At 49.0% G+C, this 21,927-nt stretch overlaps 2 protein-coding genes and 1 long non-coding RNA gene across 13 annotated transcripts in view; 1 reads left to right on the top strand and 2 right to left on the bottom strand.

Moving 5' to 3' along the window:
* The window catches only part of Tsen2 (tRNA splicing endonuclease subunit 2), a 48,700-nt gene extending 39,377 nt beyond the window's left edge, over window positions 1-9,323 (top strand). For all 7 annotated transcript variants that reach the window (XM_042273868.2, XM_042273867.2, XM_076567640.1 and 4 more), the window contains 5 exons: window positions 8-146; window positions 5,427-5,463; window positions 6,470-6,581; window positions 7,824-7,913; window positions 8,792-9,323. In XM_042273868.2, coding sequence (XP_042129802.2) covers window positions 8-146; window positions 5,427-5,463; window positions 6,470-6,581; window positions 7,824-7,913; window positions 8,792-8,851 — 438 coding nt within the window. In that variant the 3' untranslated portion in view covers window positions 8,852-9,323. The remainder of the gene's footprint in view (window positions 1-7; window positions 147-5,426; window positions 5,464-6,469; window positions 6,582-7,823; window positions 7,914-8,791) is intronic.
* Window positions 9,324-10,653: 1,330 nt separating this feature from the next.
* Mkrn2os (MKRN2 opposite strand) lies at window positions 10,654-21,913 on the bottom strand. 5 transcript variants are annotated; one of them, XM_076567644.1, is made up of 5 exons: window positions 21,809-21,913; window positions 18,023-18,335; window positions 13,605-13,693; window positions 12,279-12,441; window positions 10,654-11,015 (listed from the first exon to the last, which is right to left on the bottom strand). In XM_076567644.1, the coding sequence occupies exons 2-5, from the start codon at window positions 18,238-18,240 to the stop codon at window positions 10,793-10,795; spliced, it is 693 nt and encodes a 230-aa protein (XP_076423759.1). In that variant the 5' UTR covers window positions 18,241-18,335; window positions 21,809-21,913; the 3' UTR covers window positions 10,654-10,792. The 5 variants fall into 5 exon arrangements, with proteins under 5 accessions (XP_076423759.1, XP_076423758.1, XP_076423760.1 ...); XM_076567643.1 differs by lacking the exon at window positions 21,809-21,913 and having other exon boundaries at window positions 18,023-18,602; XM_076567645.1 differs by lacking the exon at window positions 21,809-21,913 and having other exon boundaries at window positions 13,644-13,693; window positions 18,023-18,572.
* LOC143272472 (uncharacterized) lies at window positions 14,541-18,013 on the bottom strand. The gene is made up of 2 exons (XR_013050088.1): window positions 16,317-18,013; window positions 14,541-15,302 (listed from the first exon to the last, which is right to left on the bottom strand). It is a non-coding gene; the product is annotated as an uncharacterized LOC143272472 (long non-coding RNA).
* Window positions 21,914-21,927: the final 14 nt, after the last annotated feature.

Here is a 21,927-nt window from a genome sequence, read left to right on the forward strand (position 1 = left end):
ACTGTAGGAACCTTTAACAATAGTGAAGCTCTGGCAAGCCTTCACTGCCGTCCAGCCCACCTTCAGGACTACCTACATGGCCTACCACTACTTCCGAAGCAAAGGCTGGGTACCCAAAGTGGGGCTCAAGTATGGAACAGATCTGTGTGAGTAGCTCTTGGCGTGGGTGGCAGATTCGAGGACAGGGTCAGCCCATTCTGCCTGGGTTAGCTATCTGTGATGGTGATGATTTGGATACAAATACTGGGTATTTGGATGGGATGGGTTCCATCCCGGGAGTAAGAAGTGTGTTGGGGAAGCCTACAGGCAGAGCAGGCTTTCCTGATCATAGACGAGAGTTGTGTGGCATGTGCTGCAGCTCAGACGTGAGCTTGTGTGATTTGGGTCAGGCCTGAGCTTTGCTCGCCTCATCCTCCAGAGAAGAGCGTCCTGGAGCTGTGGTGATAGCCCAGCTGTCGTTCATTGAGCACACACTGTCAGTTTTGGTGCTGGACACCCCTGTGACACTTACTCCTTGTGGCAGCCCTTGGCTCTTCTGTGTGCCACGTGAGCGCCTTCCTCCAGGACCCTGCCGAGGGGGTTCCAGGACCAGGCACTCTCCAGCTTTGGATTCTAATGTGCAGGCTCACAGGCACTTGTGCATGTCACTGCCTCCCAGTGATCCCATGGGAGCTGTGAGCATAGAGAGAGGGAGCTGTGTGTCTGGGAAGGGCTTGCTGGGCAGAGCAAACAGCAAGCAGAGAGGCTTGGGATGCTTAGCAGGTCTCAGGAACTGCAGAGGCAAGAGTGGAGAACATGGCTTCCAAGGGAGGCAGGCCAGGACCAGAGCTGGGATTCGGGAGATGAGAAGTCTTTGAAGTGACTGATTTTCGTGGAACCCTCCGAGTGCTGTCTTACTAATGACTAAAAGGACCAAAAAGGAGGAGAAGCTGGTTGGGGAAGCTGGGCCCGACAACTCACCACGAGTGACGCGTGTGTGTAGAGGAACCAGATGGCTTCTAGGCACTGGCTCATATTTTTCTTGTGTTCAGAGGGTCTGGTGGAGGCTCAGGAGAGTCCTCATCTGAAATGCTTGACCACAGAAGCATTTTGGGTTTCAGGCACTTACAGGATGAGGTCTCTTGGCAAAGGATCTTAAGTCTAAACACAGACATGACCTGTGGTTTGTGCCTACCTTAAACACTAGGCTGGACTTAATTCTCTTCGTCTTTTTAATGGTTTGATGCACAAGCATATCTTCATGGTGTTGAAGTTTCTGCTTGTGGCCTATCAGCATTCAGCAAGCTTCAGATTGGGGACAGGGGCGGAGCTTGATGGTAAGGCTTTGGCCTTTTGTGTTTGAGGCCTTGATTTTGTTCCTCAACAAGGAAAAAATTCAGATTTTGGAGCCTCCGAGATTAGTGATGCTCTCTGATTAAAAGAGGAAACAGGCAGTCCTGGGGTGCAGGAACACCATGAGAGCCCCTGGGAGCTGTAGGTATCAGGAACCCAGGTTAGTTACCATCTATCTTTGGGTTCCCCTGAGTGCTTTTCAGAAGTGTTTGTGGGACTCAGATAAAAATTTCAGGGTATTTGAGGGGCCTGAAAAGTTACAGCCTTTGAGGGCTTGAGGCTGTCATAGCTTGTTCCATATGTTTCTGCAGCATTTTAAATAACCCAAAGGAAGGCATTGCAGTCTTTAAAATTCTTAATGCTAGGACTGGAGAGATGGCTCAGTGGTTCAGGGCACTGGCTGCTCTTCCAGAGGACCTGATTCCTAACATCACCATGGTGAGTAACAACCATCTGTGACTCCAGTTCAAGAGACTCTTACTTCCTCTTCTAGTCTCTGTTGGACACCAAGCACACGTGTGGTGCACAAAAACGCATGCAGGCAGAACATCCATATAATAAAAAATTAAAGCCAGGCAGTAGTGGCGCACGCCTTTAATTCCAGCACTCAGGAAGCAGAGGCAGGCAGATCTCTGTGAGTTCAAGGCCAGCCTGGTCTATATAGTGAGTTCCAGGACAGGCTCCAAAGCTACACAGAGAAACCTTGTCTCAAAAATAAAAAAATAAATAAATAAAAATTGTAATGCTCTAAAATAGGCTGTGCTTAACCTGGTGTTGCTAGAATTCTTTCCCAGAGAGAGACATGAGCAGTATCTACCCCTTCCCCTAATGTCCCGGTGAGGAACTGAGGGACAGTTCTACCAAAGTCTACTCTGGGGAGCTAGTCAGTTTATTGGGGCTACTTACAGTGCTGTGGGTGCTCCCTCCCCACAACAGGCCACACCGAGAAAGCCTTTACCCCAGAAGGAATGAGGGCTCACCCTGTAGACCCCACCCACCCTGTACCCTAGCCTTCCCAGGCCTACTATATACTCTAGCCCCTCCCCATGTAATGAAGGCTGAGCTGTGTACCACAGGTGGTAGGGAGCGCTGGACACTCAGGTGAGGTCTCATGACCCTCCCCACCCTCTGTGGTGGGTAAAAACAGTCCACAAGCGTGGCTGGGATGACCCTTTTCCAAGGGGGCACAGCTGAACTCCCCAGAGAGTTGCTTAGAATTGTGGGATAGTCTTCATGGGGTACCAGCGGCCCAGAGATTGCTTTCTGGACAGTGATTGGTAGGTTGCTATGTGCCCATCCCTCTCGGAGAAGCCTCCTTTGTTCTTCCATCCTAGACGATATGCACGTGGCTGATGGTGTGGACTGGGTCAAGTTGCTGGAGATGTTTCAAGATAGCTGTACTGGTCCCAGATCATCTTTGCCAGGGGGTGGCCTTGTTTTGTTTCTTTTTGACTTCCTGTGGTCACAGCCACTCTACCTACCTAGCAGGTCTCCACCATTCTCATCCTAAGATCGAAACATGAACTGAAGCAAGGCTGTCCAGTATGTTGAAAGGCAGTGTGGGTAACAGAGAGAGCTCTTGGCCTCTCGGCCGGCTCTACCTCCTACTGCCTGTGTGACCTCAGCTGGTTTCTAAATTTGCCTGCGCTCTGTCTTATCACCATCTTGTGATGTTGACGAAACATCTTCATAGAGCACTTCTGAAAAGGACTGGCCGAGATGTGTCCACGTGACCCATGATTTACTCAGAGCATTGAGCCTCCCAGAATGTGGGGTGAAGATGCATATTTGGTTCCACACATGGATTCAAGGGGTAGAGAAGACCTTCATTTCTTAAAGCATCACCCTTGGGTGCTTCATTTTTTGTTTTGCATCTTGAAATGGAGTTTCACTACATTGCCCAGGCTGCTCTCACAGTTGAATGACCCTCCTGGCCCAGCTTCCTGCCTAGCTGGGATTACGCGTGTGTGCCACTGTGCCCAGCATGCCTTCATTTTAGAGTCTTGGAAGCCAGTGCAGAGAGGCCAGTAACTGGCCTAAAGTCTCACAACCTGGGGTGGCAGAGATTGGGCGGGAAGCAATGCTTCTGGGTCCACCTTCATCCCATTGCTGTACCCAAAAACATAGAGAGATGTCTGACTGTATTTGGATGTTTACTTGGTGGGAACTGAGGTAAGGAATACTGAAACACAGTATATAAGAAATGAGGGGGTTGGGGATTTAGCTCAGTGGTAGAGCGCTTGCCTAGCAAGCGCAAGGCCCTGGGTTCGTTCCTCAGCTCTGGGAGGAAAAAAAAAGAAAAAAGAAATGAGTACTCTGATGGCAACGTGACCACAAAAAATAGACTTAGAAATGGCAGGCTAGATGAAGGGATTCTGCTGTGTCCTTGGGGTCCTGAACTGGCTCCAGAACCTCTGTCTTCAAAAAGGAAAGTGTGTCCATTGTTCAAGGGAAACAAGCTTCCCTTGAACTTTCCTCTAGTGGGGAGCAAGGGGGCAGCCAGTGTCCCAGGACCAGCATGTGGCAGCAGGAGTGGTTACTTACAGATTTCATTGTTCATTTGTAAATGTCAGGCCCGGGGGCTCATTGTAGCGTTCACTCGTACTTTACCTGAAAGCCAGTGAGCGTCTCCTCTTGGCTCCAGGTGGACTCTGACAGGTGCTCAGGGCCCCAGGCTGCCGGCTGCTCCATCTTCAGTACAGGCTCTCAGGATCACTCACTAAGTGCTGAGCACAGATCTGCTCAAGACACATGACACAGCGCAGGGCCAGGCCTGGATGCTCAGGGACTGAGAGCCTGGAGGAAGTGGTGGGCATGGTGGACAGCTAGCCAGTACCTGCCTCTAAAGGGTCCCTGAGGTCTACAGTTCTTAGGCCCGGGCTCCTTCAGTGAGAGGCTCTTTTTGATCTCTACAGACTGGCTTCACCCCTCTCTGTGTCAGAGGCCCATGAGAAAGGCAGACTGGTAACTGGGTGGAGTGTGTGGTTGTGGATCTTTTATAGCCTCTTGACTGAATTTCTTTCCTATTTATTCGTTTATTTTCGTTTTTATTTATAAGTGTGTGCATGAACTCAGGTTTGCATGGGCACATGTGCCATGGTGTGGACACAATGTATGGGCATTCATACCAAGCATTTTTACCTGCTGAGACATCTTGCCAGCCCATGCATGTGAATGTGTGTGTGTGATGCACGCGTGTGACTGCAGGTGGGCGTGCATCAGGTCAGAGGAGGATGTCAGGTGGCTTCTTCTGTCATTCTTTGCCTTATTGCCTTGAGACAGGGTTTCTCAGTGAACCAGAACAGAAGCTCACTCTTTTGGCTGGGCTGGCCAGCAAGCCCTTGGGATCCACCTACCACCCCACCCCTCCCACCTCACCCCCCACCACACCACACCCCTGCCCTCTCCACCCCTGCTGCTGGGGTTCCAGGCATGTGCAACCATAACCTACCTTTTATGTGGTGCTGAGGATTGAAACTCAGGTCCTCAAACTCAAACAGCATGTGTTCTTACCACTGCGCCATCTCCCCAGGACCTGGACTTCTACACCTGTGCAGCCAAAAGGCTGAGAAGTGACCCTTGACTTCCCTGAAAATATCCCGGAGGTTTGCTCGTCTCCAGTGCAACACCTGCCATGGCCCACCCTCACTCTGAGTGTGGTTGATTTGGAACAAATCACAAATGCTGTACATTTTATGGACTTCGTGTTCTTTCTACCGTGTCTCACACACACACACACACACACACACACACACACACACACACACACACACACACACACGGAGAAAGACGAGACCCACTTGTGGCTAGGGGTATGGGCTGGGCAGAGTGAATCCCTGGACTCTGTCCCCAGCACCAGAAGAAAGCCGAAAAAAATGCCTTGTGTTTAACTCTGGGAGTTGCTTGTGGGGTGGATAAGGGGTGTCGAGGTTTGAGCGGCAGATCTGACGAACTTCTTTGTTTCTGGGAGAAGGAGTTTGGATCTGAAGCCAGGCTGCGGGGCAGAGAGCAGAGTACCCTCATGCAGAGAGCTGGGTGTTTGCTTTGCTCTGGCCTGGCTGTGATGGCGTAACGTCTCTTTCTCTTCTTTGCAGTGCTGTATCGGAAAGGCCCCCCATTTTACCACGCAAGGTTTGGACATTTTTTAAATAAATTAATTGAAAAAACATAGGAAATTTCTGGCTTCAAGTTTAATTTTCAGTGTCTCAGAAACAATTAAAAGTCATATTCCTAGCCAGGTGATCATAGTGGTGCACGTCTGTAATCCCAGCACTTGGGAAGAAGAGGCAGGAGAATCTCTGAGTTCAAGGCCAGCCTGGTCTACAAAGCAAGTTCCAGGAGAGCCAGCCAGGGCTACATGGTGAAACCCTATCTCAAAAAAAAAAGTCATATTCCTGGGGTTGGAGAGATTGACTCAGTGGTTAAGAGCACTGGCTGCTCTTCCCGAGGACCCAGGTTCAGTTCCCAGCACCCCTATGGTGGCTCACAACCAGAGGGTCCAATATCTTCTTCTGGCATCCAGAGACACCAGGCGTGAACATGGTGTACAACACATGCAGGCAAATTCCTATGCCTACTTTTTTAATAGTTTATTTTTATTTTATATACATTGGTATTTTGTCTGCATAAGGATGTCAGATCCCCTGTAACTGGAATTACAGACAGTCGTGAGCTGCCATGCAGATGCTGGGAATTGAACCTGGGTCTTCTGGAAGAGCAGTCCGTGCTCTTAACCACTGAGCAATCTCTCCAGCCCAAACATAATCCTTATAAAAATAAAACATATCTCTTTAAAAAGTCATATTCCTGGCCAAGTGTGGTAGCACATGTCTTTAACCCCAGCACTCTGAGGAGAAGGCAGGTAGAGCTCTATAGGTTTGAGGCCAACCTGGTCTACATAGCAAGTTCCAGGCTAGCCAGGGCTACATAGTGAGACCCTGTCTCCAAAAAAAAAAAAAAAAAAAAAAAAAGGGCATGTTCCTACAGGCTTCAGGCTGTTGGTCACTAGTAATTCTCTTTAGGGGTCTAGGCTTTTAGCAGCAGGCACTGTAAAATCCTTCGTAGTTTTTAGTAAGACACACTGCTCTCTGAACAAGTTGATTTTGTGGCTCTTCAGGATGCCTCTCTTGTCTTCCAGCTATTCTGTCATCGTTGAACTCGTGGACGACAACTTTGAGGGGTCCCTCCGCAGACCTTTCAGCTGGAAGTCGCTGGCCGCCTTGAGCAGAGTCTCAGGGAACGTCTCTAAGGTAGCACAGCTTTAGCCTTGCCTGTCACTTAGGTGGTTCCTTTGTTTTTCTCTTAAACATAGTAGAAGTTCTTTTTAAGGTGGGAATGTGGGGGGAACGGAGAGATGGTCCCGTGAGTAAGAGCACTTGCTGCTCTTGCAGAGGACCTGAGTTCAGCCCAGCATCCACATCAGACACTCACAACCACCTGTAACTCCAGCTCCAGAGGATCTGACACCTTCTTCTAGCCTCTGTTGGCACCTGCACTCACATGGCATACACGTACACAACGGCACACTCATACACATAAACAAACAAACAAAAAAAAAAAAGGATTGTTTTGTTTTGTTCTCGCTTTTTGAAGTCACTGGAGCCCAGTGGCTCAAAGCTCACACTGCTCTTCATTCCAGAGGACCAGAGCGCTCACATCAGGCCGCTCACAGCTGCCTATAACTCCAGCTCCAGGAGATCCAATGTCCTCTTCAGCCTCCACAGGCACCTGCACTCACATGCACATACCTACACACAGGCATGAAGACATACACATAATTAAAAACAAAATAATAAAAAATGTAAAGTTATGCCGGGCGCTGGTGGCACACGCCTTTAATCCCAGCACTCAGGAGGCAGAGGCAGGTGGATCTCTGAGTTGGAGGCCAGCTTGGGCTACAGAGTAAGTTACAGGAAAGGCACAAAGCTACACAGAGAAACCCTGCCTTGAAAAACCAAAAAAAAAAAGGGGTGGGGGGCTGAAGAGATGGCTCAGCGGACCTGGGTTCAATTCCCAGCACCCACATGGCAGCTCACACCTGTCTGTAACTCCAGTTCCAGGGCACCTGACACCCTCACACAGACATACATACACTAATGCACATAAAATAAAAAATAAATAAATTCTAAAAAAAAAATAAATAAATGTAAGGCTGTTTGTACAGCTTGAGCATGGTGTACACGCCCGTAACCCCAGCAGTTGGAAAGTGGAGACAGGGGAATCATGAGTCTGAGCCAACCTGTCTCCCCCATCTGATAGCATATGGAGTGTGTGTTTTCCATCTTAGCCGTGTAATCAGCTTGTGTACTTCACACATGTTCACATCCTCTCCATGATTGTAAAACCCGGTCTTTAGAGAGGAGTCAGATCTAGGCAGAAGGCGGTGTGCCCGGTGAGTGCACACCACAGTGTATCGGTGTACAGGGACGGGCAGGGGTGCCTGCTCCTCTCCTCACGCGCTGGCACAGTGAGGTTTCTCGGTTTCTCTGCAGGAGCTGATGCTGTGCTACCTGATTAAACCCTCTACCATGACTAGCGAAGACATGGAGAGCCCAGAATGCATGAAGAGGATTCAAGTTCAGGTGTGTGCGTGCGGAGATGGAGCCACGGCCTCCCAAGAGTCTGCTCCCAGTGCGTCCTCTGGAAGTCTACCAGGAAGGGTCTTTTCCCGGTGACGGAAAGCTTCTGCTGGCCCTGGAGGCCTCTCTCTCCGTCCCACTGAACCTGTTAGACTCCACCATTCCACAGCCCCCGTCAGTCCACCTGTGGCTTCCCCATCTCCGGCTGTAACCAGGCCAGGTCTCCCGCAGGTCTCACTCCAGAGACTAGCTGTCTCTCCCTCCTTGAACTTCTCAGGTGACTTCTTCAGTGCTGAGGGTGAAAACACAGGCCTCGCTCACGCTGAGCGCCTGTTCTGCCACTGAGCCTCGCACACCCACACACCTCTCGCACACCCACACATCTCACCTTCTGCTCCTGCGCTGAAGCAGGCGCCCTCTAGTGCTGGCTGTTTTTCCCCTGCCAGGGCTGCCAAGTTCTTTGAGTCCCCAGGGTCTGCTGCCATTCCTGAACCCTCCCCCTTTACCACTGCCCCCCAAAGCCGTCAACAGCACCTGTGCTCCCTCACACAGCCATGCACCTTGTTTTCCTTCTCTGTAGGTTGCAGGCTCTGTGTCCCAGTCAGGGCCCCTCTCAGCCTCCAGGGCTCCAGTGCCACCTCCCTCCATGTGTTCCGATCTTCATAAAATGTCAACCAGCGTTCGCTTCTCACTTCCATGGCTGACCAGCAAGTGCCAGTGCTCCCAGACTAGGGTCAGGGACTGGCCTTGGCCGCTGCCGTGTGCTGGGGCACTAGTTCAGTGGTGACAGGGGACAGCGTCCCGTGTGAGGGTCATGGTGTTACATGCTGGGGACTCCCGTGTCTTTTTCTGAAGTCCAGCCCTCTTTTGCTCGGTTGCAGGAGGTGATTCTCAGCCGATGGGTTTCTTCACGTGAGAGAAGTGACCAAGATGAGCTTTGACCTTTCAACCTCGGAGTCTACCATTCACCATAAACTCTGACTGTATGGTATCGTCTTCCCTGAAGGAGCATCAGCATGTTTGGGGGTCATAGCCCCATGTTCTGTTGCTTTAAATGGAAAATCTTCTCCTGTGGCTCAGCTCACCCAAGAACTTGAACCAGTAATCCAAATAACTGAAAAATCAATGATGGTCTGGAAGCCTTGAAATACTGAGTGACTGATGCATTCTCAGTGAACTCATTATTTGACATGTTCTCATGTTGAACACAATATTATACAGTATTAGCTATTTAAAATGCAGCTTGCACCAGGTAGAGGTGTCGCACACCTTTAATCCCAGCACTTGGGAGGCAGAAGCAGGCAGATTTCTGAGTTCAAGTCCAGCCTGGTCTACAAAATAAGCCCAGAAAAAAATTTGTCTTCTTTGGGGAACTTTTTATAAAATAAAAATAAACAGTGAAGCTTTTGGAAAGGTAACGTTTACATCCAGCGGAACATGACATCATCCCCCTCTTCCCGTGGGTCGAGAGCAGAGAAACTTGCCTGAGGGGCATAAGGGCATCTTAGCCAGTTTATGTTTCTCTAGCAGAATGCTTAGTACTAGATAGCACGTAAAGAAAAGGGCTTATTCTGTTCATGATTTTGGTTCATGGCTGGAAAGTCATGGCCCAGGTCTGGCACTTGCTGGCATCATGGCATTCTGGAGAAGTGGAGAGGGCATGACCAGTGGGGATGGGTAGACAACTCTCTACCAGTCTGGGGAACCAACCCATCCTTAAGAACTGCGTTAACCCTGAGCCGCGCTCCTGCCCTCACGCACATCAGGCCTCACGATCTGAGGTGAGGTTCAGTCGGGGCAGCTCCTCCCTGTCCCAGACCCCCAGCGAGCATCAGTGGGCTGTATGGACACGCTTGCTCCCAGTTCAGTGTTGCTGACTTTTTTTTTTTTAGAATTTTTACCATCATGTGCTTCCCCCAGGCTCCTGAGTAGAGATTTCTTGTGGTTTCTTATTGTTTTGAGTCATCAATTTTCAGAACTTTTAAAGTCAGCCGAAAGTTTGAGGAGCCGCTTCACATATTTCATTTAGTCCTGCACAGGGCTTGGATGTACTGCAGTCTGAATACTCCAGGAATACTTCACCCAGTGCTGTCGCCTGTCTCATGCCATCTCAGGTGCCTTATCATCCACAAGTGTGCCTTGAAGGGTGAGTGTGCCCCCAAGTATACAGACTTCAATAGCCGTGTGGTGTGGAAAGCCCAGGAGACCACAGGTACCACCTGTCACTGGAAGCCGTGGAAGAGCATCTTGAGCTGGGGCACAGTGGGGAGCAAATGAGGCCTTGGGTTGGGAACCACCACTGAGGAAAGGGAGGGGAAAGCAGCGTTGCAGAGGCGCTGTCCTCTTGATTTGGTTGGAGCTGCTGGGGACTCAGGCCTTGCCCGTGCTAGGTCAGAGTTTACGGCTGATAGGTCCCCAGTCCCAGAAGCAGTGTCTCTAATCATGCCTGTGTGGAGATGGTTCTTCTTTGCATGGTTGACTTGGACATGTATAGCAAACCACGTGCTCCTCAGCGTTACCGTAGAGCCCTTTAGTTGTAATCAATGTTTTTTTTTTTTTTTTTTAAACCCAGGGCAATTTAATTTTTTTTTTTTTAATTTAGGGGTGTGGTACAGGGGACTGGACCTAGGGTCTCTTATATGATAGGCAGGTAGTTCTCCCACTGAACTATATACTCTGTGATCTTATTAGTTTTGTAAATTTTTGTTTGTTTTTGTTAATTTTACACGTTTTTATAATATGCTTAAAGGAAAACCATACACATTTTTTATTAGCCACAGTTAAATACAGTTAGGCATCTGCAGTACCATTTAAAGGTAATGAACCTGAATGTCCTGTCCCAACCATCCACACACACACACACAGCCTTCAGCACAGACTGCTCAAGAGGGGCTTGTCACTGGGTGGGGGTGGTCAGCCACGTGGAAGCCCCTCTCCTGGATGGCCCTGTAGAGCGTGATGTACTTGGAGGCCAGGCGCGTCCTCGGGATCACGTACTTCTCCGTGAACTCCCTCTTGTCCAGCTGCTCTTTGCCTTCCATGGCAAGGACACAGTTAACGAAGGTGAGGGCAAAGCTGGAGCAGTTGTGGTGGTTCTCGTCATACCTTGAAGAGAAGAGTGAGCTCCAGTGACGTAAGACAGCCATCACTGCTTTCCAGGCTGGGCTTGACCCCTGCCTCAGGAGAGGCAGGATGGATGAGGCCACCATGCTGGCCCTTGAGAATGCTGACATTAAAAGCTGCTTGGTCAGCCAGGCAATGGTGGTGGCGCACGCCTTTAATCCCAGCAGTCAGTGAGTTCGAGGCCAGCCTGGTCTACAGAGTGAGTTCCATGACAGCTAAGGTTATGAAGAGAGACCCTATCTCAAAAAAGAAATAAGATTATGAAATATAATATAGATTTTCTGTGTATATTTAAAAATATTCTCATAGCTGGGCATAGTGACATCCTCTGATCCCAACACTCTGGAGGTTATATGGTGATCTCGTAGCCAGCCTGGGCTACACAGTGAGACCTTGTCTTGGGGGGAAAAAAAAACAATGGCTAGAGGATAGCTCAGCAGTTAAAAACCCTGTCTGATCTTCAAGAGGACCCAGATTCAGTTCCCAGCACCCACACAGCAGCTTACTCCAGTTCTAGGGATCCTCTGACACCTTCATGTTTCCTTCTCAGGCACTGCATGAGTATGGCACACTTACCCTCAGGTTAAACCCCCATACACATTGAAAATATATAAAATTCTTACAATAAATCTTAAAAATAAAAGCCTCCTGTCACATCAGTGAAATAAGTAAGCAGGGCACGAAGCCCTCAAGACACTGACTGAGTGTGCAGCAAGAGTGTTTGCTGGCCCTGCTCCTCAGAAAACTTCCACGGCCCGAGTCCTGTGGCTGTTACTTTGCTGATCGCCGGGACCAACTACTGACAAGCAGCCGCTTACAGGAGGGCTTTATTTGGGCTCTGAGGGACCTGCCCAGCCTAGCGTCCTGTGGGAAGGCTGCTGGCAACCGAGGGGAGGCTGCCGCTCACATCTCCGAGGAGCAAAAAACACAGAGGGGACAGGAAGGAAGGCAGCCTCCGAACCCCAAGCCCTGTCCCACGACACCCACTTCCTCCAGCCAGGCCCCACCTGCCCAAGCTGCACAGCCTCCCTCTCGTAACAGCGCCACCATCTGGAGAACCAAGGATTCAAGCGTGAATCTTTGAGGGACATTTTCTAGTCATTGATTGGATTTAACTGTTCTCACAGACTGACAGTCTCAAGCGTGGACTATACTTGAAACCCAGCAGTGACCACAGAGCAGTGAGGATGCTACTTACATGACAAAAATGGGTGGCGGTGACTTGTAGTCTTTCTAGACACCTACCTGTGAGGCAGCCAGGCCGGCGAAGCAGAGAAGTCTTCCAAGTACTTGTCCCACTGGTCCATCAGTCCAAACATGCTGGGCTGCACTAGAGGAACGCTGAGGCTCTGCTCCCACCCCGCCTCGTCACGCTGTATGCCGTGTGCGTTGTAGTTATACACGACCCCTGAAAACGCAGAGCCAAGACAGTCCCCTGTGGCAGGTGCTCAGAAAACGACAGAAGCCATCCATCCTGTAATCTGTGTCACACTTGTCCACAACTGTCAGGGCAGCTGTCCCTCTGGAGCAGTGCCCCTCAGTCTTCCTATTGCTGCGACCCTTTAATACAGTTCATCGTGTGGTGGTGACCCCCCCCCAACCATAACATTATATCGTTGCTACTTCATAACTGTAATTTTGCTGCTGTTCTCAATCATAATGTAAATATCTGATATTCAGGATATCTGATATATGACCCCAAGTGGGTTGTGACCCATAGGTTGAGAACCCTGATCTAGGGAGATACAGAGAGTCTTTTTTTTTTTTTTTTCCTTTTAAAAACTTTTGTTGTTGGGGTTAAACCCAGGGCCTCATGCATGCTAGGCAAGTATCCCGCCACTATGTCTCCCAGGAATATCTCAGTGGCCTCTGAGCTAAATCCTGCCAACGGATCACGGTGAGTAATCTCCTGATTTTGACTTATGTACTTGAGGTGGGACCCAGAGCCAGACTCGGGGTAGGCAAGTGCTCTGACACAGCCACCCCAGTCCACTTTTCTAAAGCCAAAGACTGCAGACCTCACCACATCCCGTTTCACTCTTCAAGTCTAAAGCACTGGGACCCAGCGTGGTGGGGAGACCAGCGTGGTGGGGAGACCCAGTGTAGTGGGGAGACCCAGCGTGGTGGGGAGACCCAGCGTGGTGGGGAGACTCCGTATAGTGGGTTGTGAGAGGGGAACCAGAAGCTTCAGGCCTGCCATCTGGTTCAAACACAAGAACTGAGATCTTGATCGACTCAACTTCTGACCATCCGTTGTTTCTTTCTCTTTAAACCCAACAAAGATGTGTGCAGGTTTGTGATGCTCTTTCTGAGGAAACATTAGACCTTCCCAGGGGCCGGGTGCGGCTCAGGGGTGGCTTGGGTTGATAATGCCTGGGTCCCATCCTGGCACCACTACATAGTGTTCTTAGTCTTCCAAATATATAGACTATAAGTAGTGCTGACTTGCCCAAGTCACATGACCTGCTTTGGGTTGCAGGAGGAAAAGCAAGGAAGGCAGAATGGGTGTGTTGTTGCTGTGACCTCATCCCAGCTGGAAACCCTCCTTTCCCCTTAGGGAGGTTTTCTTACGGGGTTTTCTTACGCTGGAAAAATGGAGGCAATGCTCACCACGTGTGTTAGTGAGTCCAACGTGCAGATCAGACTTTCCATCGTACTCCCTGAAACAGAGGGGTTGTTTGTATTGGGTGTTAGTTTGATAAAAAGTCCTGCTGAATAGCCCAGGCTGTCCTGGAACTCAGGATCTTCCTGCCTCAGACCCCAGGGCAGCTGCGACTGCAAGTGTGCCATCTTGCCTATTGGCAAGCACTTCATGCCAAGCATGACTGAGGCATGGGCATTTAAAAGAGGAGTGTGTACACCCCACCCCCACCCCGGTAGCCTGTACCAGGCCCTGCCATCAGTTGCAGGCTGGCTAAAGGGTACAGCAGAAGCAGAACTCAGGACCCCCACACCCCCACGGGCATATGGTGGAAGAGCTTCCTCCTCCCCTCTGGGAGTTCACGCACTATCCCACCAGCTAATGGGGGTGAGAGCGTCCTGGAGGCAGCGCAGAGACTCTCCGCCTTCTTCACCACAGCTCAGTGCAGCCTGTGGCCCACTGGGCTCCCTATTGCTGTTTCTTACCGTTGCTCTGTCGGCTTGAGATTGTTCTGGTTTGGGTTGGTTAGTTCTGGGATCAAACCCAGGGCCTTACTCATGCTCAGCACATGGCTCTCTCTGTCCCACACACACCCTTAAAATTGTTCTTTTTTATTTGTTTGTTTTTATTTAGGACACAGGTTCACCATGTAGCCCAAACTGGCCTTGAACCTGTAACCCAACATCAAATGTTTTGTTATTGTACATTAACAAAATAATAGACTTCATTATGACACTTTCTGGCATGTATCTAACGTGCTTTGATTAGGTTCCCACACCCTGCTCAGTAGGTCATTCCTAGGGCACCTTCCTAGTATTAGACTCAAACCTGGATATCTGGTACTTCAGTAGAGCAAGCAACTCCAGCTTTTTTTTTTTTTTTTTAAGATTTATTTATTTATTATGTATACAGCATGTTTGCCTGCAGGCCAGAAGAGGGCGCCAGATCTCATTACAGATGGTTGTGAGCTACCATGTGGTTGCTGGGAATTGAACTCAGGACCTCTGGAAGAGCAGTCAGTGCTCTTAACCGCTGAGCCATCTCTCCAGCCCACAACTCCAGCTTTATGATGGCCAAGAACATGGATGACTGCTCCCCCCTCTCAGAGTCACCCCCAGGGGCTGTTTTGGGCTCATGGAGACCTCGTAGGCGCAGAGGCTAGAATGAGCAAGAATGTGTCTGTAGTGATGCTGGTTTCCCCACTCTGGGTGCTCCCCACTCTTCACTCCCTAGCTCCATCTTAGCCAGATCGCCCTCCCTCCCATAAATTCTCAGTCACATGACCGCTAGCTGGGTGTTGACTCTGGGCCTGTCGAGTCAGGCTGGGGACACAGGAAAGCATGAGGCTCTGCCCTCCTGGCTTGCTTCCAGAAGGACCATTTCAGTTTTAGTGTGGCAAGCCTGTGTTTTCTCTAGTTTGTTACACTGGAGACTGAAGTTTGACAAACTGTAATCACTTGATAAGTATGGAGTTGGTGGTGTGGCCACGCCTTCTCCTCTAGCCCCTTTGCATGGATTATGGAAAGGCCTCCACCGCAGTTCTGGACAGGGCCCTTGGCTTGGTGAGTGGAGTTGAGGCTGAGGGTCAACACCTCCCACTGACCAGGCACCTTTGCGCAGTCCGCAACCTGCTGCAGGCCGCAGGAATATATCATAAGAACTCAGCTGGTTATGGCAAAGTCACTACCTGGAGAAATCTGGGAATTCCTCCAGAGGAAGCCAAATCCCAAGGAGTTTTTGGTGTTACTTGGCTTGTTATATATCAGCTGTATTCTGTTATGAAAATCATGTGTGCCTTCATAGCTTTCCCAATTGACTTTTCCCTAAGAAGGGCTAACAGTGTAGACTGATCACTCTCTGGACATACACATTCCAGGTATTTGGAGAACAGCCTCAGGAAAGGCTTTCTCTGGAATCAGATATCTCCCTTGGCCACTTTCAAGGACTACAGGAAACACCACCCAGGTGGGCACCCATTGTTAGTCCCAGGTGGACTAACAATGATAACAGCCCACATGCAAGTCTCCTGATTTACGGTAAATTCCACAAGGAGACACCGCCTAGGAGAGGTGGACATTAAGTAATAGCTTTACATAATTTAGCTCGGACCCTCCCTTTATATACCGAGACTTCCAGGAGGCAGAGGAGAAGAGAGAAGAGAAGGGAAGAACTAGATGGGTAAGAACTTGAGAGGAACAAACTGAGATGGGGAAGAAGTAGATTGAAGGGCTACAGGAGAGTACTAGAGGAACGAGATGGAAGATGAGGAAGAGCCAGATGGGGAAGAACAAGATGAAGTAGAACGAGAAGAGGAGAGAGGAGACGGGAGAGGAGATGATATGGGAAGGAACAAAGTGGATGAGAACCGAGAAGGGGCAGAACTAGATGAAGGAATTAAGATAGAACCTAGAGGGGATCGCAGACAAGTGTAGAGAGAAATCAGGCTAAAGATGACCTAAATATGAGAGCAGAATATAAGCTTATAGCTGTCACAGAATAATAAAGTATATGGACTAAGGAGTTTCGTGTACATAGATTCATTTCATTTCATCAAAGATTAATTATCAGCTGGTTGTAGATTCTTCCCGGACCCTGGGAGGGGACTATCGAGGGACTGGGCCCCCATAGTCCCCAATAGCAACCCGCACAGCCACAGGGAGCAGAGCTGACCAACCTCATTCAAGCAGAACCTGGTGGCTCCCTGGGGTCACTGTTCATTCTCCTTTTGTCACAAGTTTTGGGGGACTCAAGGCAGACTTGGAAACATGGATGAAAGGAATGAGTTTGGAGAGTCTGGTGGGCGGGGCTGCCATGGTTTTCTGCAGACACCATGGCATAGGACCAGTGTCCACACCTCTTTTCCCATTCTGCCCAGGTCAGGAAAGACCATGCCATCAGTATTAACATTGACCAGGGAATAAACAGGTGCTCATTACAAGGGAGGAGAGAGGAATTCAAGGCCAGCCTGGGCTACACAGCAAATTCAAGGCCAGCCTGGGCTAAGTTAACAACAACAAGTTAAAGAAAGGTTTTGAAGCAGAACAGAGATGATGGAAAAATGGAGACTTAGATCTACCCAAAGGAGTGAGGAGCTCCAGAAAAGGTGAATATTTGAATAACATCAAATATATTCTTATTGAAAGATAACTGTATGAATCTAAAATTAACAACCCTCAGGGTTGGGGATTTAGCTCAGTGGTAGAGCGCTTGCTAGGCCCTGTGTTCGGTCCTCAGCTCTGAAAAAAAAAAGACAAAATTCAACCCTCTTATATGTGGATTTTCCTGGTTCTTTCTTAATAATGTAAATTTTAAGATGTACTTTATGGATACAGGTGTTTTTCCTGTATATATGTGTATGCAGTGCCCACAGAGGCCAGACGGGAGAGTTGAGAGTTGGATCCCTGCAACTGGAGTTACAGGTGGTCATGAGACACCATGGAGGTCCTGGGAACTGAACCTGGATCCTCTGGAAGAGCAGCCAGTGTTCTTTTAACAGCTGAACCATCTCTCCAGCTTCACACTTGGCTCCTGCTGTTGAGTTTTCAAAGTTAACATTAAATTAACTTTGCACTTCCAGGAAAAAATATACTGACTTTTTAATTGGAATTTTATTCATCTGTATGTTTTAATGCCTGGAAGAGCCAAATGCGTTGGCTCGTGTCTGTGATGTTAGCACTCAAAAGGCTGAGGCAGGAAGGTCACATGTTCAAGACCACCCTGGTCAATACTGCAAGCTCCAGTCCAGTCTGTCACACAGCAGGAGCCTGTCTCGAGGGAAAAGCAAAGGGCAGAGGGGTGGAAGTGCAGCTTAGCACTGGCCCAGCACACAGCCTCCAGGAGGCTCTGGGTTTGACCTCTAGCACTATAAAAAGAAGAGGAAATAAAAAGGAAAAGGGGAGGTGCCTTAGACGTCATTGTTAATTTAATTCACCTCCATCAAGAACTCTCTCTCAGGGCTGTACTTTGCTCTGCGCACTGTACCTGCTTGCCACATAAGTATGAACTGTAGGTTGCAGTGTTTCTCCAATAACATGCACTGCCAGGTTACCCCCAGTCAGCCACTCAGTGCACACTTTTCTCCTAAAGTCAGCGGGCATCTTCATACACCACCAGGTACAGTCTTTCACGTACTACATAAATGTGTACACAAACCCCAGGGCCTTCCCAAGGCAGGCAAGCCACACACCCTGGCCCCACAGCACCCACTCTAATGGACAAATGGGCCTTCAGATGAAGATATGAGGACAACAGCCTACCCAAAGCAACCCCCCACACACTGCACAGCACAGCACATGGCCTTCCGAGACGGTTTAGCGGCTGGCACACAGCAGGAAACACATGCACGTACCTGAGGAACGTCCCTCTCGTGGGTTTGAGGAGGAAGGAGCATTTCTCTTGATGGCCATTGGAGAACGGGTCTGAGATGCTGATAGGTGCGTCCTCTATCCTGGTGGAGCCCACGTCCCCCTGGCACAGGGGGCAGCACTGGGGTACACTGAAACTGTAGATGGACCTCTCGCAGTGCCTGAACTTAATCAGAGGCTTTCCAGCTCCTGCGAAGTGCATACCGTCTGACTCCTGGGCCACCAGCACAGGTTTCTGGAGACTTCCTTCTCTTCATGACACAGCTGGTGCTGGCAATCTCATGCCACCTGAGTAACCTGATCGACGATGACATCATCATGGGCGGACGCTTCCAAAGCTAAGCCAGGTAGATTAACCAGTAACCAGGCTGTACCCGCTGGGCTCTTAAAGAGCTAGTTTTCATCTGAGCCGGCCTACCCCGTTTCTTTGCAGACCTGCCCATTCACAGCCCTCCTTCCCCCGATCTTGTCTTGTGGAACTAAAGGTAGACTCATTGTGACTGCCTTCCTGTTGGAAGAGATAAACTGTTATAGTCCATCTGCAGTACGGGGTGGGCTCAGAGTTCATCAGAGGGCCATCAGATAAACAGGGCACTTGACTTCTCTCTCCTCTAGCTGGCAGCTGGTGCCCAGGAGTCTCAGAACTCTGAGAGTTAGAAAATTAAGGGCAGCCTGCTGCATGACACTGTCCCCCGTCAGAAAAGGGTCAGTCTCAAGGCCCAAATTATTCATTAGATAAGGCTTTGTGTCCCGAACCAATTGAGTAGGGACTTTACAGAAGAGGTAAGTCCCAGGCTTAAGGAAAAGGTGGCAGGAATTCCCTGTGATTGTGGGGACTTTAAAAAGCACTATCTGTTGTCAAAACAGCAGGAGGCCATTTTTGCCTTTTCTCTATGCTAGTGTCCTGTCTACAGGATGGTACATTAAAAACTACTTTGTTAGCTGGGCAGTGGTGGTCCATACCTTTAATCCCAGCACTTGGGAGGCAAAGGCAGGCTGATCTCTGAGTTGGAGGCCAGCCTGGTCTACAGAGTGAGTTCCAGAATAGCCAGGGCTACATAAAAGAAATCCTGGCTCAAAAAACAAAAACAAACAAACTTCTTATTTTCACTAGTCTGTTGAATCTATTTTCTTATTTTCCACACAGCCTTCCTTTCTTTCTCAGAGAAACAAACTGTAATTGTTTCCCCAAAAGTACATTCCCCCCCAAGACATATCCATCTTACAATGAATATAAAAACAAAAGCCAAACACCAGTGTGCATTAAATAAGAGTAATAAATTAAAATCTGTTGCAGAGGAAGGGTCTCTTGCTGAAGCCTCTGAGAGAGCAGCAGTATGAGGCCCCCTCAAGGCTCTAGAAGAATGCCCACTAGCCAGGGTTCCAGCAGAGTGGCCTCTTGCCCTTAGCAGTCAGTCTCAAGTATTTGAAATAGTTCAAGGGGGTTTTGTTGTTTTCTTCCTTTTTTTCATTTAGCATTTAGAGTAGCCGGGACTGTCCTGTAGCAGGTAGAGCTATGAGACAGAGGAGGAATGACATAGGGAACCACGAATTGGCATGGCTCCACACAGCATTCATAGGTGCAGTGGCCCCTGGAAGGGTAAGGAAGGGAGCTTGTTTCAGAGTTAGCCATCTTCTTCGGGGGTGCGTACTGGCAGCTGTGTTCCTGGCTGTGTACCAAGGCCTTGCAGAGTGCTGCCTTCTCATCAAACTGTACTGAGATGGATGTGCCAGCTACAAACTACCTGTGTCTTACTGTCCCCAGCAGGACGGGTCTGCCTGACCACTGGCTGTGGAGCAGCCCTCTCACATACCCTCAGGAGAGGGCCGGAGACACGGATGAGCAAGGCAGGGTTGTCTTTAAAGAAGTGAGGCAGCTGAGGTCTACTGTTCTTTCTTGAGGTCACCGTACAAAGTCCTGTCCTCTCAGCTCTGGTTAAACTACTAAATAATCTCTTTAGTCCCCCTACTCCTGCCCAACTTTTTTTCTTTTTAAGGCAAGGTCTCAAGTAGCCCAGGTTATCCCAGAATGAGCTTGACCTCTGCCTCCAACTCTAGAATGCTGAGATTGCAGGTGCATACCACTATACTGGCTAGTTTTTATGGCAACTTGACACAGCCAGAGTTATTTGGGAAGGGAAACCTCAATTAAGAAAATGCCTCTGCCAGACTGGCCTGTGGACAAACCTATGGTACATTGTCTTGATTGATAATTGATATGGGAGGACCCAGCTCACTGTGGAGTGGTGGTCCTGCGTGCTATAAGAAAGCAGACTGAGCCGGGCGGTGATGGCGCACGCCTTTAATCCCAGCACTCGGGAGGCAGAGCCAGGCGGATCTCTGTGAGTTCGAGGCCAGCCTGGGCTACCAAGTGAGTCCCAGGAAAGGCGCAAAACTACACAGAGAAACCCTGTCTCGAAAAAACAAAACAAAACAAAACAAAAAAAAAAAAAAAAGAAAGCAGACTGAGCAAGCCACAGGGAGCAAGCCAATAAGCAGCATTCCTCCATTGTTGTTGCTTCAGTTTCTGCCTCCAGGTTCCTGCCTTGAGCTCCTGCCCTGACTTCTCTCAGTGATGGACTGTTGCATGGAACTGCAAGCTGAAATAAACCCTTCCCTCCCCCAAGATACTTATGATCATACAAGGCTGTTTGCATGAACACAGAAGGGATCATGTACTTGAGCAAGGGCAACTTGCTAGTGGTACACCACCAAGGAATATGACTCCCTTCTCCCAACAACCAACCACCAACTTCTTATAGCCCCCTGTGGAGGAGGTGGATCCTTATGAGCCCCTCCCCCATTTGTGATGGAATGCTAATGAGTCCAACCTTTTTTTTTTTTTTTCAGACAAAGTCTCACTATGTAGTCTTGGCTAGTCTGTGTAGACCAAGCTGGCTTCAAACTCATAGAGATCTAACTACCTCTGCTTCCTGACTAAAGGATTAGAATTAAAGGCATGCAGCAGCACATCTGGCCACAGGCCCAGTCTTGTGCAGGTTAGCTACAGCTGCTGGGAGTTCTAATGCTAATGCAGAGGACAGCATTTCTTAGCATTCCTCCCATCCTCCAGCTTTTACATTCTTTTACCCTTTCTTCCATGATGTTCCCTGAGCCTTGCTTGCAGGGTTGAGTGTTGACATAGATGTCCTATTTAGAGCTGAGCACTCAGCAGACCTTACATGTTTAATACAGTGCACTACCTCTATACAAATGGAAAAAATAAGTATAATGTTTCCAGACCAATATGCTGTTAATTTCTATACAATGTCAATTCAACACAATAAACTGGGAGATACTTTTTCAAAGCTGACAACACAAACTATATTTGCAAAAATCAAAATTATATATATGTACATATTGCTTCAGTTTCTGTCTCCAGGCAATGCCTTGAGTAATGCGTGTGTGTGTGTGTGTGTGTGTGTGTGTGTGTGTGTGTGTGTGTGTTTACATAAAAAGACCAGAGGGAGAGGAGCTATTTGGGTTGGATATGATCAAGATACATTGTACAGATATATGAAATTATCAAAGAAATAAAAATATTCTTATTAGAGTATGTCTCAGTGGTTAGAAGCACTGGCTGCTTTTGCAGGGGACAAAAAGTTCAGTTCCCGGCACCCACATAGCAGCTCACAACCGTCTGGAACTCCAGTTCCAGGGGATCTAACTCCCTCATCTGGCCTGCTCCGGCACTGCATGCTCATGGTTGGCGCACAGCCATACATGCAGGCAAAAACACCCATATCATAAAATAAAAATAATAAAATTACCTTTGAAAAAGAATGTCTTAGCCGGGCGGTGGTGGCGCACGCCTTTAATCCCAGCACTCGGGATGCAGAGGCAGGCGGATCTCTGTGAGTTCGAGGCCAGCCTGGTCTACAAAGTGAGT

The sequence above is a fragment of the Peromyscus maniculatus genome, chromosome 3 (genome assembly GCF_049852395.1).
Source record: "Peromyscus maniculatus bairdii isolate BWxNUB_F1_BW_parent chromosome 3, HU_Pman_BW_mat_3.1, whole genome shotgun sequence".
NCBI classification, from domain to species: domain Eukaryota; kingdom Metazoa; phylum Chordata; class Mammalia; order Rodentia; family Cricetidae; genus Peromyscus; species Peromyscus maniculatus.